Here is a 19,210-nt window from a genome sequence, read left to right on the forward strand (position 1 = left end):
ATGTGGACCCCACCATGATGTATGTGTTTTATCCACGCCGTCCATCCTTTTTGAAAGATAATTTTAGGGCTTTATCCCAAAAAATAAGGTAGATCTAAATCTCAGGTGGACCACACCATCGGGAAACAGTAGTGATTGAATGTCCACTATTAAAAACCTCCTAGGGCCCACCGTAATGGTTATTTGAAATCTAACCTGTTGATCAGGTCATACAGACTTGGATGAAGGGAAAAAATATATATCAACTTGATCCAAAACTTTTGTGGCCCCCAAGAAATTTTTTAATGGTGAAAGTTCAATCAACACTGTGCGGTCCACTTGAGATTTGGATCAACCTCATTTTTGGGCTCATACCATAAAATGATCTAAAAGAATGGGTGGACGGCATGGATGAAACACATACATCATGGTGGGGCCCACAGATCACTGACCACTAGCCATTGGCTAGTGGCAGGGTCAGTAGCCTATCCGTTTCCAAATTTGGTGAACCACACCACGTGAAGATAGAGGCTTGATTTTACGTTGCTTCGTGAGAAGTCCCCCACCTGAGTTTTGGACGAACCTGATTTTTAGGCTTCATCATCGGCGTACCTTACAGATGGGGTGGATGGATGTCATCACATATTTACGGTGGGCCCCCCAGAGCTCGACTGCTCTATGATAACTTACGATGGGATGGGGCACTAGGTGGGCCACCTCGGTCCCCCCATAAAACAGGAACGTGAATTTCCAACCACTGTTCTTTTGTTAACCCATGCAACAAAAAACTGTGGGACCCACAATGATGTGCACTTGAAATCCGGTCCGTCCATTGTTAGGATGCGAGCCCAAAACGGCCTGAGTGAAAATTCAGTTGACAACGGTGGAGGGAAGAGTGAGGATGGGATGCCCACCGTTGAAACCTTATTAAGCCTACAGTGATGTTTATAAGCAATCCAACCTGTTCATGAGCCCAACCAGGATGAACGGACAACCATCAGCCTGATCCAAAACTTCTATGGGCTCCAAGAAGGTTTCCATGGTAGGCATTCCCACACCACTTTTTCCAGTTGTGTGGCCCACTTAAGTTTCTAAATGGCCTTAATTTTAGGCTCACGCCCTAACTTGAGCTGCCGCAAATGGATGGAGTGGATGTCAAACACACATCATGGTGGGGCCTACAGCATTTTGTTGCACAGCTCAACAGGCTCCCTGCAACTATTGTTGGAAATTCACTACTCCCAAAAATAAGAAGCACCCAAGTGGGCCCCCACGCATCCAAACGGGCCCTAACAGCATACTACAAAGGGAGAATAATCCAATGTGGTGCATCCTCACATATTCTGATGGAGTTGGATGCTGCCCATTGGATAGGAGGGCCCACTTGAATCTAAATGTACTCTGAGTGGATTGCACTAACCAAGGATCAAGAGCCTGAAAATCGACAGTCCGTACTCAAAATTGAAAACCAAAGATTTAAAATAAAAAATAATAATCCGACTCCAAATCCCATTGATCCGTCGGTAAGGATCAGCACCCTAACTTACAGACACTGGGAAATCCAAGGAGCATCCATCCAACAGTCAGGTCAATCAGGATGCAGCTGACCTACCTGACCCAACGGGCCAGATGAGTCAAAGCAGGCCACCTAAATGAACACAAGAAAATCTGCACCATAATGTGGATCAGCAGTGTCTTCAGAAGAGTTAACAGATTTTGATTCATGTGAGAAATGCTTGAAAAAGCTATGATTCACTATGCTTGTCCAAAACACCATCAAAAAGCAGAAGAAGAACGAGGTGGGGCCCGCTGAGGAGCATGGGTTCCATTTCTTAGCTCTAAAAGCGAAATACTGATTAAAACATTGAAATTGATGGCACCAAAATGAGAAATGTACAACGAGAAGATATTTGGAGATTGATAGGAAATACCAAAGTAGGAAGACATCACAAGGCATTGATCATCCCCTTCATCTCGGATGACCTCCTTGGATCAGGCTCATCAATTGCTCTCTCAGTAAGCACGTGCTTGATCCGGCACATTGATTTCCTCACCTGCATTTCAGCAAGAATGTGAACTGTTGATGAGCTAATAGCTAACATAAAATCATTTGAAATAACAACAGCAACTAACTAAAATCTGCTGAGGACAGAAAAGAATCATGATAGCACCTAAGGACGGAAGGATGGGAAATGGTGGAAAAGAAAATAAAGGCAGAAAAAGCTGTATACTCTTGTCTAATATCCTTTTCAATTCAAACAGGAAGGAACTTCTGAAGCACTTCTCCCCTTTCAGAGAGAACTGATATCTTCATCCCATTGAACAAAATCTTAGGCAGGCATTACAGTTTCACATTCGTAAGATTCAGACAGGAATGGGAAGCCAAGAGAGCTGAACATATATCAACCCTAAGAGTGTAGGCCAATATTATTCAGCGTTACAGGGTATGTGGAAAGAACTGAACATATATCAACCCATGTTGACTGATTATGAGACCATGAGATATGACAGAGAGAAATTTCGTGTTGCCAAATTCGTCTCTAGTCTTCGTTTGGAGTTTAAGACGATGCGAGCTCAGATTCTTCGAGATAGAAATTCCATCCATTACGGAGGTGTTTGCCCATGTTCGACAGGCAGTTAGTATAATACAGTGTTCATCTACATCTGATCACTCGGTGTTTGTTTCTTCATCTGTTACTGAGATGGAGGAAATTGTGGTGGCTATGCTCATGACCAACAGTTTGGTGGTAAAGATTCAAGGGGAGGTTTTTTTGGAGATAAGAATAATTGAGAAGGTCATGGTACAGATTTTGGTGGCAACCACAGATATGGTCATGGTAGTCGATAGCGTTCTCATCGTGATCTTTCTAATCACACTGTTGATACGTGTTAGAATCTCACTGGTAGGCCAAATTGGGCAAATCAAGTTTGATCTTCTTATGACAGTTCTGAGGGCTATGTCTCTCCAAGCCCATCTCAACCCATTCCAAATCAGGTACATAGGTACAGCAAAGAAGGATTCCCTTGTCAAGGCAGGAAACGCTTCCACGGCAAGCTTCAGATCATTGGCCAATTCTCCTCTGCACAGAAGAGATGAGAAGTGAGCCTCAACCTTTTAGATTCGAAAATAAATTGTTGGGCTTTCAAATTTTCAAATTGCTAACCGAAGAATGGGGAGAAAACCGTGAAACACGAGAATGGGCAGCTCACAGGGTTTTGAAGAAATTCCAGTGCATCAAAGCAAACTTAAAAGAGTGGAGTGCAACGATAAACAAGGCAAAAACAACAGGACAGATCCATCGAAGAAACCATCCAGGCCCTTGGCACAAATGAAGAAGTGGATCAATAACCAAATGAGAAGCTGTTGATACTCAATTATATATGTGACCTTAACAAGTTCTCCCTACATGAGGAGAAAACATGGTGCTAGAGATCGAAGGCAACTTGGCTTAAAGTTGGAGACCGTAACTATGATTTCTTTCACAAGATAGCAAATGGCTGAAAAGGAAAATTGTCATATCCAAGATGATCGTCGCTAGATAGCTTTTGGAAGACAGAAGAAATCAAAGAGGAAGCAGCAAACTTCTTCTAGCAACTATATGTAGGAGGCAATCTTCAAAGACCCACCACCTTAGATGGGATATCCTGCTTAACTCTTTCTGCAAAGGATGCAACAACTTTGAAGAGAGAATTTAGCAAGGAAATTCACAAAGCAGCCATGGCAATGGGTTCGGACAAATCCCTAGTTCCAGATGGATTCTCTATGGGAATCTTCTACCATTGTTTGGACATCATCAAAGATGATCTATTGGAAGTATTCAAGTAATTCTTCTCCAGAGCTAAATTCAGCAAAGTTTCATTTGCTTAATCCCTAAGATTCCAGGAGCTAAAAGAACGTCTAAATTTAGACCCATCAGTCTGCTAAGTAGCATTTATAAAATCAATGCAAAGGTTCTTTCGAACAAGCTAAAGTTGGTCATGACAAAAGTTATCATGCTTGCCAAGGAGCCTTCATCTCTAATAGGCAAATTCTCATGGTTGATGAATGCATACACCCTACCAAAAGAGAAAGCATAAGGGTGTGATGTCCGAAATTGACATAGAAAAAGCTTTCGATCATGTTGATTGGACCTTCCTATAATACATGCTCAGAAGAAATGGATTTGGGGATAAACGGTGCAGTTGGCTTTATGAATATATCTGTACTACATCCATTTCTATATTGATCAACGACTCTCCGATGAGGTTTTTTCCGGCCCATGTTGTCATGCATATGCGATCGGAACATGTATGCAATCGCATACTTATACATGCGATCCTTATGCGATCACATACTGCATATGAAATCGCATAATGGCCCAACGGTCAGAAATACGACAGTTGAGACTTCTTCTTCTTTTTTCTTCTTTTTTCTTTCCTTTTTTTTTTTTTTGACAAATTCAGCCACTTTTGCCTATAAATAAGCACTCGAATCTCTCCATTTTCACTTTTCTCCACACTAAAGCTTACAATCTCTCTCTCTCTTACTATAATCTCTCTACAAGACTGCAACTCCTTCAAGTTTCTCATTCTCTATTACATTTACTTTTCATTTTTCATCCAAGATCAAGACTCGAGAATACCATCAAGATGAAGTATTACATCGAAGAAGGAGACAACTCTAATGACAACGGTGGTGGCGATCAGATGCCAATCATGCCATAATGGCAACTGGATCAATGTATATAGTATTAGTGTATTACTATAATAGTAGCCTATGTTAGTATGTTTATGTTTATATTTGGTAAGTTGTGCTTGTTTTTTGTAAATTGTATTTGTACATAAAGTAGTAAGTTGTAAGTTGTTTCAAGTTATCAAGTTATCAATTTATCAATAAAATTTAAATGTTCGAATCTTTTAATAAGTAATTCTCTCTTAATGAAGCTTGTCGATTGTTTTGTGAAAATTTATGTAAATATAATATAAGTAATTAAAAACATAACTTAATAAAACACTCTAGCAAAAATGAAATTAGTGAAATAAGGTATCCAATCACTTAGGCAAGTTTTCCCTAATTTTTTAGAATTTTTTTCCGATTTTTCAATTTTTCATTTTTTGTTTTTCAAAAAAAAATAATAATAATAATGCAATTGCAGATGACAACAGCAAATGTTCATCGCATGCAATCACATATGCAACTTGACAACATTGTTTCCAGCTCTAGAGGCTTAGATACAGAGATCCTCTTTCCCTCTTCCTCATTGCAATTTGTTGAAGGCTTGAGTTACATAATAACCAAGGCGGAAGAAATGAATCTGATCAAGGAAATAACAGTGAGTGCCTCCTTCTCTACTTCACATCTTCAATTTGCCTATGATACCCTTGTCATGTGTGAAGCTAAGGAATCCCAAATCCAAAATCTGAGAGGCATTCTAAGAAACTTCGATGTAATTTCTGGGCCTAAAGTGAACCTGAGAAAAAGTTGGTAGGCAGGTATAAACATCTTTAAGTTTGAGGGTGAATACTCTGGCTTCGGTCTTGAGCTGCAGAAGCAGATCACTTCCTATTACCGTTAGGAGGGAGAGTGCCTGCTAAATCTACTTGGAAGCTGATCACAGAAAAGTTATTAAAAAAAAAAGGCTCGTAACTTGGAAAAGATGTTACCTACCTCTTAGCAAGCATATCACCTTGATAAAGGCTTCCTTAGTGATTGGGCCAATCTGCTACCTCTTTCCCTCTTCAAAATCCCTACTAGGGTGGCAAAAACTCTAGAAAAAATCCAGCACAATTTCCTCTGGAATGATTTTCAGGAAAAGAAGAAAATTCATCTCGTAAATTGGAAGAATGTTCCAAGATCCAAAAAGTATGGAGGCCTAGGTGTAGAGGGCATCCAGGAAAGAAACTGGAGTCCTTTGCAAATGGTGGTAGAGGTTCACTACCGAAAAGCAAGCTCTTTGGACAAATATAATGTTGGACAGATACGGGGTAGAAAACATGGGCTAGGGGCTTAAATGTAAGCATTCAGCAGCATCTTCTAAAGGAGGGGAATCTGCGATATGGGGGACAGTAACAAGATTTCAGGTAAAACACTCAAAGCAAAGCCTTCATTTTCAGGTTAAAAAAGGAAATAATGTTTACCTAGGGGAAGATGAATGGATTGGGGACAAATCTGCTGTTGAAGACTCAAAAAACTCAACAAAGTTATTCGATTTGACTTGACAAATTTCGAATAGAGTAGAGTTTTCAAGTTTTAAAACCTTGGTCTCAAGAGATGATGGTCATTCCAAGTAATTGGGTAAAGTTTCTCAAGCGAACCCTTCGACCTTGAGCAAGCTGTGAGGAAATTTAGAAAAGCTCTCTCTCTCTCTCTCTCTCTCTCTCTCTCTCTCTGATGCAAGGACATGTGATAAGCTAACCCTAGATGCATGTATAATCAAGTTAAAGAATGTTCAAATAAATATACCAATTAACTAACCATTTCCAATCAAAGGGATTAGGTAAGTCTCAACACAAAGATGAGATCATTCTGTCAGGATCATGCCCCTTAGCATAAAATTACGTAAACAGTAAAAAGGGAGGACCTAGGGATATGAGGATATCTCAGATCTAGCATAAGTCAGTCCACAGTCAAGTTTGGATCTGATTCTACTGACTATCTATCCCTCTTCTTCGCTCAAACTAGAAAAGGGATAATATCCAGAGAGGAACGAAAGGGGTAAAGAATGAAGGGTTTGAGATGAAGAAAGTACAAGTCATTTTGTCGTCAAAAGAAAAGGAGGATGATTCTTACCTTTTCCTGCACCTCGAAGATCTAGAAAGAAGGGAACCTGAAATCAGGGTGGAATCCTCAACACCCAAGGGCCAATCCTCGAACCCTAATCTCTTGAATAAAAAGGAAGAAAATATACGAATTTGTATTCATTCAATAATAATGAAAATAGGGTTTCTCACAACGTATATATAAGATATGGAAAAAGTAAAAGTGCACTAAAGCCCTGAAAACAAAAAAAATAACAAAAAGACGAAATTCATCACGATGAGGACAAAATTACAACAATAAGCTTAAAAATTAAGTCAGGCTGGCTACAGCTTTTGAACTTAGTAGTTTTGGTAGCAATTTTACGTATGACTATATGACTAAATGAGCTCTTTGATTAGGGCTGTACACGAACCGGGCTAGCCCGGTTAACTCGCTCGACTCGGCCCGACCCGGAACTGAGTTCGGGTCGGGACGGGCCATTTTCTTCAGCCCGAAACTGAGTTCGGGCCGAGTTCGGATAGGTCCCAGTTCGGCCCGACTCGGCCCGAAACCCGACTCGGTCGAGTGGGGTGTGTGTGTGTGTGTGTGTGTGTATTCAAAACCCTACCCGTCCCTTTCCCCTTTACCCTTCTGGGATAGTTCACCGCCCATCTTTGAAGTGACAGTGACTCATCCACCTCACAGACGTATAACTTGAACGGCCTAGATTCATCCAAATACAAAAAGGAATTATAATGTCCTGACTAGTTAGATTTTTTGTGGAGTCTATAGTTCAACTATCTAAACCGTTGATCGAGGGCCTTGTAATGGGACGCGGATTACCTGCCAAAGCCCTTCCCATGAACTTGCTGTAAGGTCTGAAACTGGCCCGAACTCGCCCGATTGCTGACCGGGCCGAGTTCGGGTTGGACATGTTGGGCCGGGCCGGGTTCGGGCTGGGTTTGGCTGGTGACCGGGCCAGGCCGGGTTGAGCCCAGTTCGACTAGGATCGACTCGTGTACACCCCTACCTGCACTCATAGCGTGTCAGAAAATGGGTCTGATGGACCCAACGTCCATACACATCAACTTCTCCGCTCCGGTACTCTGTCAACAACGCCGCCTCCTCTGGTACACTCTAAAGGGTGCACCACTGATCTCTCTCTCTCTCTCTCTCTCTCTCTCTCTCTCTCTCTCTCTCTCTCTCTGTGTGTGCTGAAAAAGAATAAATCACACCATTTTGGGTTGCTACCAACAGCAAGTGAGACATACCTTGGGGATCCGCTCCGGATTGGGAAATCGTAAGTTCTGGGCATGGAGCATTTGGCGCTGAGTCATAAGCATGTTTTTCTCCTTCAGAAGAACATACCATAGCTTCTGAAGATCATCCCAAGATTTAAGACGCAGTTCAGATGCCTTCCAACTTCGGCCTAAACACGATAATGCAATATGAGAGCTCTAGAAGAACCTCCAGACAAATAATTAGCCTACATTTCCAAGCCCTATTGAATTGAATTGCAAAAAATAGTTAAATAAAGCAAAAGCACCAAACCTTAATACCCTTCTCGATATTCCTATTTTGCAATGAAATGAGGCTCCAGCTTGTGGTTACATAACTTTCAAGGTGGACCTGAAAAGAATGGAACTAGGCTGCTTTCTCTTTTTGAATACCCGGAAGTCTCATTACAATTCACCCATGCCCCCTTGGCTGAACTGAATGTCTGTGCTGCAATTAGTTGTGTATGCAAGCACACACTTAGTAACCCACCAGCAATGCTATGTCATGAGACAGCATCTCTCCAACATTGTTTGTGTTGGATACTTGATAATATAACAAGCATCTCTCCAACATTGTTTGCGTTGGATACTAGTTAATATAATAACCTGAAAAGTCTTTAACGGAATTTAGCTTTTCCTTTCCTTCTTGCATACATGTACAATCTGTACATTGGACATGGACCAGGTCTGTGATGAAAACACATCACCTAATTTTTCACAGCTCATGTAAGCAAATGATAAATTGATTGCACCAATAATGCCAGACGGCTACAACAAGAGTGTGCAGTTTCAACAAGTAAGCAAAGGAGTATATCCTGCATCTCGACAAACTTGGATAAGACCTCATTGCTAAAATCAATCGGGCAGTCCATGAGAGGCCTTTTTTCTTCTTTTTTTTGGAGAAATACTTTGATACTTTGGCAAAGCGCAATGGGTGATAACAAGCAGTTAGAAATTACTAAGATATTGCATTTGTGGCATTCAATTAATTCAAACTAACCATCCAAATTATGAGCACCAGTTTAGATGTATCATGAACACAATATTAATACCAATTATCCAATGGTCTTGTTTGAAACAACAAGTGTCCAAAAATTGGAGGTTGGATGGTTAAATCAATCTAATTTTTACACTAACTTAGTGACAATGTGTTTCACAATTTAGTCAGTTTAATTTGAATTCGTACATGACATGTGTCCTACTGTTCGGATTCATGATGAAAGTTATGGCATCGGTATGATGACAACTGCCAACCTGACACAACCCTCCTTTATGCAGGCTGGGGACCGGCAATGAGAGCACAAAACTCCCACAGGTGCAATGTAATGGCTATTACATAGGTTGATTATAATCAAGCGCTATCTACTAGTCTACTATATAAAATAATATCCTCACATTGGATAAGGAAAAGACAAATGATTCTTCCTATCGGATGTATTTTATGCTTCCAAGATGAGGAAAATGTGGACCATCTTTATTCATTTTTCTTTTTTCTTTTCTTTTCTTTTCCTTTTTTACTTTTTTCTTTTGGAATTGCATTGCACTTTCTCAAGGAAAATGTGAGAAAACCTCTTCTCACAGTTAGAAGTTAATCTGGCCATGCCTTTAATGCAAGGGCATTTTCACACCGGGCTCAAGCGGGGTAGGCCGTGGGATGTGGGGACACACTCAGGGGGGTGACCCATGTGATTTGGGGCCCACGGGGGAGGTCTCATGTTCGACACTCCTCACCGAGGGTGATTAATGCGCATTTCACACCGGGCTCGAGTGAGGTTATAGAGAATGCTAGTGTATTGTGTATGTGGTTAGTGGCCCCTTTTAGTGTAAGTGCATGTGCACACTTCCCTCTTCTCTTACAGTGTACTATATGCTTTATTATAATAAAATATTATGTGTTAGAGCAATCGTGGGATGCGGGGACACACTCAAGGTGGGCGGCCCATGTGATTTGGGGCCCATGAGCCCACGAGGGGGGTTCAGCCAAGGTCAATAATTCCCAACAACAACTCGTATACTTTTTCCTTTTTTTCTATATAAATATTGATTTCGATTAATGAATTTTGGGAATTCGTTTGTTGATGCTGAATTTGGAGGTTAGAATCATCTTATATTCTTTAATCATTGAGCTTAAAGGAAATCATAAATTTAGGAATCTCAAGATTTGTGACAAATGTTTCATTACAATTCGAGTCAATACACATTTTGTTATGGGCTAGATTTGGGTGCACTGCTGGATTGAATTGTCATTATTAGACTAGATTTTTATTATTACAATTACATTACTTTTGAGTTGGAGTTGAAATGAAAGCAGTGGAAGCTTGTGTGCTCATTACGAATGATAGGAAACTCACTACAGTTCAGTTATATCTAATTGCGAATGATAGGAAACATCACTACAGTTCAGTTATATCTGCTTTATCGAATTGGTTTTTTACAATTCAATTCAGTTGTGCATCCAAATACACACAGGACCAATCAAAATGTAGATGGTGTTTGCTACAGCATTTGAAGGATGGGCACTAATGGCCTAGTCCTCTTCTTGACTATTTTCACACATTCGTTTCCACATTACAGGTATTTTGAATACTTGGGCACACTTTTATGGCCTACCTGATGATTATTTTAATCTAAGAATTGGCTCAACCATTCATCTAGATGGGCTCAACAAAATAACATACTTTTATCCAAGCTTTCTTATATGTCAATCTAATTTTTGAACAATTTCCTACTTCAAGCTCTGGTTGGTGTGAATATACAGCTTCTTACCTATACTAACTTACAAGTTAACCAAGCACAAAAACCAACTTACCTGTAAGTGTAGGGAAATATTCCTAAATAAAGAATTTTGTATACCAAAAAATAAAATAAAATGTTGATCAAAATCAAGCTAAAGCATGTATCAGATACATTGTCCTTAAAGCGTGATTCGTCCCCTCCTCTGAGATTAGAGATCGTTGGCAAGTTGCTGAAAGATTGCTTCCAGGATACAACAAGCCTTGTTTGGTCCTGTGCATAGCAATCACGAAGGGACCACCGTAGGAACTAGGCTAACGCAATCGCTATCTTTGGCAGACTCAGTGAGTTTTCATATTCATAAACTTAGTGAAGTTGAGAACTCAGTTTGTTATGCAACTAACTTGGTAAAAAGGGAAAAAGAGAAATTTTAATCTTGTTTATTTTTCTTTTAGACGTAAGCACTGGATTCTGGATTGCTCATGTCTCTGGACCTGGAGGGGTCAGATTTATATAGACAAAGAGAGTAGACCATTACACCTCAGGCTATCAAAGTTCAGAACGTTGCAAAAATATTTCTAAACGTTGGTTCATTAATCTAAGCGTTTTAGACCGTTGGATCCTTAATTTGATCATTGGACTAAAGATTTAACCATTTGGATCACTGAATGTTTGGTCGTTTTCAGACCGTTAGCATTAAGCATCATTATTTTCTAGTCGTTCTCCGCAATGGACTAATTAGACCGTTTTCAAAAACTAATATAAGTTAGCCTCTCTCACACTTCGCACCTTTCACACCGTCTCACAACGATTCGTGTTAGGTCGCGAGGGAGCGACTACTCGCGACATGATGTGCACTTGCGAAGCGCCACTAGTGCCACTACAGCCACAGCCACACTGCCTCACTACCCACGCCCTCACTAATGACCCCAAGTTCTCTCTCTCTCTCTCTCTCTCTCTCTCTCTCTCTCTCTCTCTCTCTCTCTCTCTCTCTCTTCTAAGGAAGATCATCAGATTCATGAAGATTTGAGCGAATCAATGTAGAATCTAAAACGATGATGACAAAATCTATTTTTTTACACTTTTTCAAAATTGATTTAGAGGGGAAAAAAAAAAAACTTCAAAAATTCAAAACCTATTATTTATTTTAACCAAAAGAATTCTCAACAATCCTCCACTTGGTCAAATTAAATAATGGAAAATTTTCCAGACGTAAGAAATAGTTCTTATGCATAAAGAAAGATATCTTTCGATTTGAATCTTCTCTTAGTGTAAGTATTTCAAAATTTTATCGAAATCCCTGGTAGCCACAACCTTAAACTAGTTATTGCTTAATGACAGAACCAGAGATACCACACGCATAATTACATTTGCATTATATGAGTTCACTTATATTACTCACTTAATACTTTTAATGGCAATGTGCTTATCATGTTTCGTGAACAATCCCGAGAGAAACTCTAACTCTATGAAAAGCAGCACCACCTCTACGTTTGCATAGGTGAAATCCTTATAGTGTCCTTGTTACTATAACACTTATCCTTTAGACTGGATTTCATTAAAAGTTCTAAGACTCAGTCCTCTATCTGTAACGGCCAGCACTATTTAACCCGGATGAGATCATCTTATTTTTTAATGCTGAAACTTTCCACTTGTCGGTGACTTGTTCTTACCTTTTGAACCCGAACTTAAAGATTTTCTAATGTTGGATTGGGTTTCCATCACTGGTGGAACTTTGAGTGAAGAGTTTTAACCACATCCCTCTAGATGATGTCCTTACTACCTCTCTTATTAGAAGTTTAGTAAAAGAATCACCCAAGTAATTGCTTGACTTCACATATGAGATCGCAATGATTCCATCTCAAATCAACTGCCTTACATAGTCATGTCTCAAACTTGTGTGCCTGGACTTTCCATTATATGTGCCGTTGTAGGCTATCACTAGAGTGGCTTCACTATCACAATGAAGTGAAATAGTCGGTATAGGCTTCGCACAGAATGGGATTTCTAGTAGAAGATCCATTAGCCATTCAGCCTCTTTACCTGTTGCAGCCAAAGCTATGAACTCAGATTTCATCGTCGAATGCGTTATGCATGTCTATTTCTTGGATCCCCAAGAGATAGTTGCACCTCCTAAGGTGAATACCCACACTATTGTGGACTTATTGTCCTCTGTACTCGATATCCAACTCGCATCAGTATATCCTTCCAACATGGCCAGAAATCCCGAGTAAAATAGCCTTAGTTCTTTGGTTGCTTTAAGGTAACCAAGAACCCTACTAATTGTCTTCCAGTGTTGGTGTTTCACATTAGGATTACCAACATATATTATATCCGGTCTAGTGTACTACATAACATACATAAGACTACCCATAACACTCGCATACTCAAGCTGTGCAACTACTCTTCCATCGTTTTCTTTCAACTTGATACTTGGATCAAATGGGGTATTTGCCTCTTTGATTTTCAAGTGGTTAAACTTGCTCAGTATTAACTCCCACTATGTTTTTAACTTTGATACCTAATATCGTATCCAGGTATCCAAGATTCTTCATTTTAAAAACGGAATAAAGAAACCTCTTTGTTTCAATTACACATTTTATTTTATTATTGATGATTAGCATGTCATCAACATATAGATATAATAATAATGCAATTACTAACACCTTAGAGTAAATACACTTATCAGCTACACTATGCATGAAACCATGAAATAGCACTTTTGAATTGAATTTTTCATGCCATTGTTTAGGTGCTTGCTTCAATCCATACAATGACTTAATAAGCCTACATATTTTCTTTTCATTTCCTGGCAGAACAAACCCTTTCGGTTGCTCCATGTATACCTCCTCATTCAGGTCACCATTCAGGAATGTTGTCTTTACATCCATTTGGTAGATGTGAAGATGATGTATGGATGTCAATGCAAACAAAATTCTAATCGATGATATTCTAGCCATAGGTGAATATGTGTCAAAGCAATCAATTCCTTCTCTCTAACGGAATCCTTTTGCTACTAGTCAGAGCCTTGAAGGTCTGGATAGTACCATCAGTGTGGTCTTCCCTCCTGAATACCCACTTGCATCCTATAAGTTTGAAACATGAAAGTAGATCTACAAGTTCCCATGTTTGGTTTAACACAATTGAGTCCATTTCATCGTTAATGGCTTCATTCCAAAAAATGGAATCTCTCGAAGACATTACCTCATTAAAGGTTTTAGGGTCATCTTCTACAGTTAAAACTATAAGTATCTTCCTAATAACCTTTTCGCTATCACCCTCAACAAGATTAAATGAGATATGCTGAGAGTCTATCTGATTAGGGATCAAGAGTCTTCTTTACCCTAGCCTTATGACTTCTACGAGGTTTAATAGGAGTTTTAATCTCTTGTTGAGTTTCCTCAATAGGATCACTATTAAGAGTTCAGATCGCAATATCCTTAGTCTTCATAGAGAGTGTGTTCTCAAAGAACTCTACGTCTCTAAATTATATAATCATATTAGATTCTAAGTCTAGGAGATTATAGGCTTTATTGTTTTGTACATAACCGCCCACAAACGCGCACTTTACAGCTCGAGGACGCAACTTGGTTCTTCTAAGATCAGGTGTTCTGCAATACGCGAGACACCCTCATACTCTAAGATATCCTAAGTTTGGTTTTCTTCCTTTGCATATCTCATATGAAGAGGTCTTAGTCTTTTTAGATGGAATCCTATTTAGGACATGGTCTGCTACTACTAGCGCTTCCCCCCACAAAGTAAATGGCAACTTTACTTGTATTTAGCATTGAGTTGACCGTTTCTACCAAGGTTCTATTTTTCCTCTCTGCCACATCATTTTGTTGTAGTGTGTAAGGTGTTGTGCATTAGTGAACTATGTCATTTTCTTCACAATAGCTAGAAAATTCATTGAAGAAGTATTCTCCTCCTCGGTCACTTACAAAGAATCTTTATTTTCTTATCCAATTGATTTTCTACTTCGAATTTGTAGATCTTAAATGCATTAAATGTTTCATCTTTTTATCTCAACAGGTACACATAGACATATCTAGAGCAACTGTCTATAAATGTTATGAAATACCTTTTGATGCAGGACACCTAAAAATTTGCTCTAAAAGCTCGAACTGATAGAGCATGGCAAATCAATCCCTTTATCTCATAACCCAGGCCCCACATCCCATGGGTTAGGTCCTCGGCCAAACCCCCTCATGGACCCCACATCACATGGGTTCCGCCTCACACGGGTTAGGACCGCCTCACACGAGCCGCCCACCCCAAGTGTGCCTCTGCATCCCACAGGCCACCCCACTCGAGCCCAATGTGAAAATGCCCATGCATTACCTTTTGCATCCTCGGGTAAGAATGTTATTTAACTCATATATTTCAGTGTGCACTAGGTCCAACATTTTATATGATCTCTCAACACTAGGGAACGATTTCTTAGTCATCTTACATCGTATGCACACTTCACATTTATCGTCCACACTTTCATTGTAGGAAATTAAGTCATTCTTAGCCATGAGTCTTATGGTAATATAACCTACCTTTGTTAATCTACCATGCCACAAGAATATAAGCTCAACCATATAAGCAGAATAATTATTTTCATTCAGCAGGAACTTAATCATCCCATTACAGGCATACCCTTTTTCCAACAAAATTCTCATTTCTATACGAGATCAACTTACCAAATTCATATACAACCCTAATCCCGAGTTTGCTTAGAAGATCCCCTGAAACTAAGTTCCTTCTCATGTCTGGAACATGCAGCAAATTGGTTAGGATTACCTTCTGTCCAGAGGTAAACACAAGTTTCGCGGTTCCTTTGTCGATGACCTTCAACCGACCTTCGTTCCCCATTTGAACCCCTTGACCATTAATCACGTATTTATAGGTTTTAAAGGCAAATTTGTCGTAACATACATGGACTATGGCAGTTGTATCATACCACCAACCGAAAACTTTCCCTTGAACCATGTTCACTTCAGTGATCATTGCAACAATGTCATCTTTCGCTGCACTAGCTTCTTTCTTAGGCCTCTTGCGATCCCTATAAACTCGAGCAAAATGCTTGGTCTTTCCACACACATTGCAAGACCCTTTGGGTTTTCTGTTCTTCTTCTTTTGAGACTTTTTGATTTCCCGTTATCTTTATTAGGTTTTAGGGATTTGTTTTTCTCAGGGTTATTATTGTTCTAGGATAGCCTTTCTATTGCATTTACCTTGGATGAGGACACACCATTTGCATCATCTTTCTTGTCTCGGTTGCGAGATTCTTCCTCAATTCAGAGATGTTTTTTAATCTATTCCAAGGTGAAATATTCAAATTCATGCAGTAGTTTATTCTTGTAATCTTTTCAACTTAGAGGCAGTTTTGCTATAATGGCTCCGACTTGGAAGGATTCAGGAAGATCGATTATTAAGGCATGCATCTTATTTACGATCATTTGCTATTCTTGGATCGGTACCAGTAGAGGCTTATTGTCTATCATTGTGAAGTCGAAGTACCTGGCAATTAGGAATTTCTCTACTCCTTCTGCCTTGTACTTGAATTCCAACTCATTTCAAATTTCTTTAGCTGAGGATGTTCCTGTGTACAAGTCATATAGATGGTTGGAGAGGACATTCAGGATGTGATCACGATACAACAACTCGTCTTCTTGTTGCTGGAAGTTGCAACGATCTGTTCTGAATAATCGTTGTCAGTCACTTCTAAAAGTGATGGCAGGTTCGGGTCTAAGATGTAGTATATCTTCAAGGTGGTAAGGAGGAATTTCAGCTTGTTTTGCCACTTAGTGAAGTTAGTATTGTCAAACCGGTCAAGTCTAATCAGGTCCTGATTCATCAGCTTGATTGACGCAACACTTTCGGTATCCATGTTGGAATCACGCTTTAAGATTGTTGATAATTCTTTTGGTTAAAATAAATAATAGGTTTTGAATTTTTGAAATTCAAATTTTCAAAAAAAATCATTTCCCTCCAAATCAATTTTGAAAAAGTGTGAATAAAATGGATTTTGTTTAGTCCCACATCACTTAGAGATAGGATCTTTTTGTGGCTTATGAACCTTCTCGAGATTAGTTTACTTACTTGGAAAATAGAGAGAGAGAGATAGAGCGAGAAAGAGAGAGAGAGCTCCGCACTGGAACGCACGCACACATGCACGTGCCCTGGCGCTAGCGAGGACAAGGGCATGGGCAATGAGGTTGTGGGGTTGCGTGGTTGTAAGGGCGTTAGTGGCACTTTACACGTGCACATCGTGTCGCAAGTAGTTTCTCCCTAGCGACCTAACGTGAACTGTCGCGAGATGGTACGAGAGGTGAAAGTGTGAAAGGAGGCAGCTTATATTAGTTTCTGAAAATAGTCCAATCCGTCTATTGTAGAGAATGGCTAGAACTGATGCTAGATAATGGCCAACAGTCCAAAAACAGTCAATCATTCAATGATCCAAACGGTTAGATCTTTAATCCAATGGTCAAATTAAGGATCTGGCTATCTAAAACGCTTGGATTAATGAGCCTGTATTCATAAACATTTTTGCAACATTCTGAACTTTGATGGCCTCATGTGCAATGGTCCACTCTCTTGGTTTATATCCCCTCCAGGTCAGAGACACAAGCAATCCAGAATCTAGTGCTTTCGTCTAAAAGAAAATTAAACAAGATCAAAATTTCTCTTTTTCCCTTTTTACTAAGTTGCATAACAAACTGAGTTCTCTAACTCACTAAGTTCCTCAGTCCAATAACTCACGGAGTCTACTAGAGACAGTGACTATATTAGCTGAGTTCCTATGGTGGTCCCTTCATGATTGTTGCAAGAATGACCAAACAAGGCTTGTCGTATCCTGTAAGTAATTCGCCAGCAACCCGCGAGCGATCTCTAATCTCATGGGAGAGGGAGCGAATCACGCTTTAAGGACAGCATATCTGATACATGCTTCAGCCTGATTCTGATCAACATTTTATTTTAATTTTCGGTATCCAAAATTCTTTATTTCGGAATATTTCCCAACAATAAGTAACTTACAGCTTATATCCAAACAGAATTGGCTGTAACTTACTTTCACATGTAAGTATACAACTTTAAAAAGTTTCAGGCATCCAAACACGCCCTTAGCCCACGACCCATTTACGCATGCATTTTGTATATTTCCAGTGGAAATATTGGAAACGATAAAAAAATCCAGGTGTAGAAAAAGGGATGTGCCATAGAACCGGTTGTCGGTGAATACTTCTCGGTTGTAAATAGTAGTTCCCGTAAATAAAATATAGGTATGTAGAAGAAGGCAAAGTGTAATACCATAGACAACAGGTGTGTCCTCGTCTTGGCTTCTGTCTGCCTCAAAGAACTCCTCGAGGGGGTTATGGTGTATTGCCTTTACTGCTGCTGCTGCACCAGAAGCTTCGGCTCTGGATGCGGCAGCAGATAATAGCGTCCTACCGAAAATCCTTGAAATGAACATTGTCGCCCTCTCTCTCTCTCTCTCTCTCTCTCTCTATCGGCCTCGAGTCGAGCAATGGACTCTGGGTGTTTGTGGTTTTGCCCCAAAGAAACGCCTCTAGCTAGTAGGTGGAGAGCTTGGCATCTAGACATTTGAGGGAGGGCAATATGCTTTTAAAGGGGCAGTAGCCTCGCGCCGTCCCTGCTGCTGTACGCGTTTCACTGGTAGCGGATTCGGTCGGGTCGGGGTAACACCGAGTTCGGTCAGGCCGTGATGTGGGGCCCACCTTGATATATTTGTTGTATATCCACGCCGTCCATCCGATTTTCTATATCATTTTAGTTCACGATACCAAAAATAAATCAGATCCAGGTCTCAGTTGGACCACACACACAGGAAAAGTTTTGATTGAACCCTCACCGTTAAAATTTTCTCAAAGCCCACCGGAATGGTTATTCTCCATCCAACCTGATGATAAGGTCACACAGACCTGGATGAAGTGAAGACAGAAACATCAGCTTCATCTACAACTTGTGTGGCCCACGAGAAGTTTTTAATGGTCAATCAACATTGTTTACTGCAGTGTGGTCCACCTGATTTACTAATTTATGATCATGTTTAGAACACATGTCATACATGTATAAAATTCTATCTATCCAATGCATTGGCTCACCTATGAAGATTGCTTGTACAGTCAAAATTGGCCCATTCCACTCAACGGTCATGATGTCTCCTTTCGATCCCATCAGGGGTTGTCCATTGATTTGCATGGTGCGGCCCATCTACTAGGCTAAGTAGTCTTCGCAGCAGAGAGGGACAAGTTCAATATTGCACACTTAGGCAAGAAGGAAATTTTGACCTTAATTCAAATATTTGAAAGTTGTTTCCTTCACGGGCCATCTAATCCGTTTATATGGTCAAACAAACATGGACCAGAGGAATACACTAATATCAGCTTGATCCAAAACTTCTAAGGGTCCCAACACGTTTTTATCAGCAAGCATTCGATTCCCACTGTTTTCTATGGTGTGGTCCATATCGACCTGATGGAATCTTAAAAAA

General features: G+C 40.0%; 1 protein-coding gene across 1 annotated transcript; it reads right to left on the reverse strand.

The window, feature by feature from the left end:
- Positions 1–1,671: 1,671 nt before the first annotated feature.
- On the reverse strand, positions 1,672–18,305 carry LOC131231286 (uncharacterized). The gene is made up of 3 exons (XM_058227430.1): positions 18,007–18,305; positions 7,969–8,126; positions 1,672–2,033 (listed from the first exon to the last, which is right to left on the reverse strand). Exons 1-3 carry the CDS (start codon positions 18,167–18,169, stop codon positions 1,926–1,928), a joined length of 429 nt encoding a protein of 142 aa, XP_058083413.1. The 5' UTR covers positions 18,170–18,305; the 3' UTR covers positions 1,672–1,925.
- Positions 18,306–19,210: the final 905 nt, after the last annotated feature.

The sequence above is a fragment of the Magnolia sinica genome, chromosome 17, assembly GCF_029962835.1.
Source record: "Magnolia sinica isolate HGM2019 chromosome 17, MsV1, whole genome shotgun sequence".
NCBI classification, from domain to species: Eukaryota; Viridiplantae; Streptophyta; class Magnoliopsida; order Magnoliales; family Magnoliaceae; genus Magnolia; species Magnolia sinica.

Bases quoted from the DNA above. Each gene is read 5' to 3' on its own strand.
- LOC131231286 (XM_058227430.1), bottom strand. From the start codon at position 18,169: ATGTTCATTTCAAGGATTTTCGGTAGGACGCTATTATCTGCTGCCGCA. The intron at 8,127-18,006 runs GTATTACACTTT...TATCGTGTTTAG, and splicing joins GGACACACCTGTTGTCTATG to GCCGAAGTTGGAAGGCATCT. The intron at 2,034-7,968 runs GTATGTCTCACT...GCTGAAATGCAG, and splicing joins ATCCGGAGCGGATCCCCAAG to GTGAGGAAATCAATGTGCCG.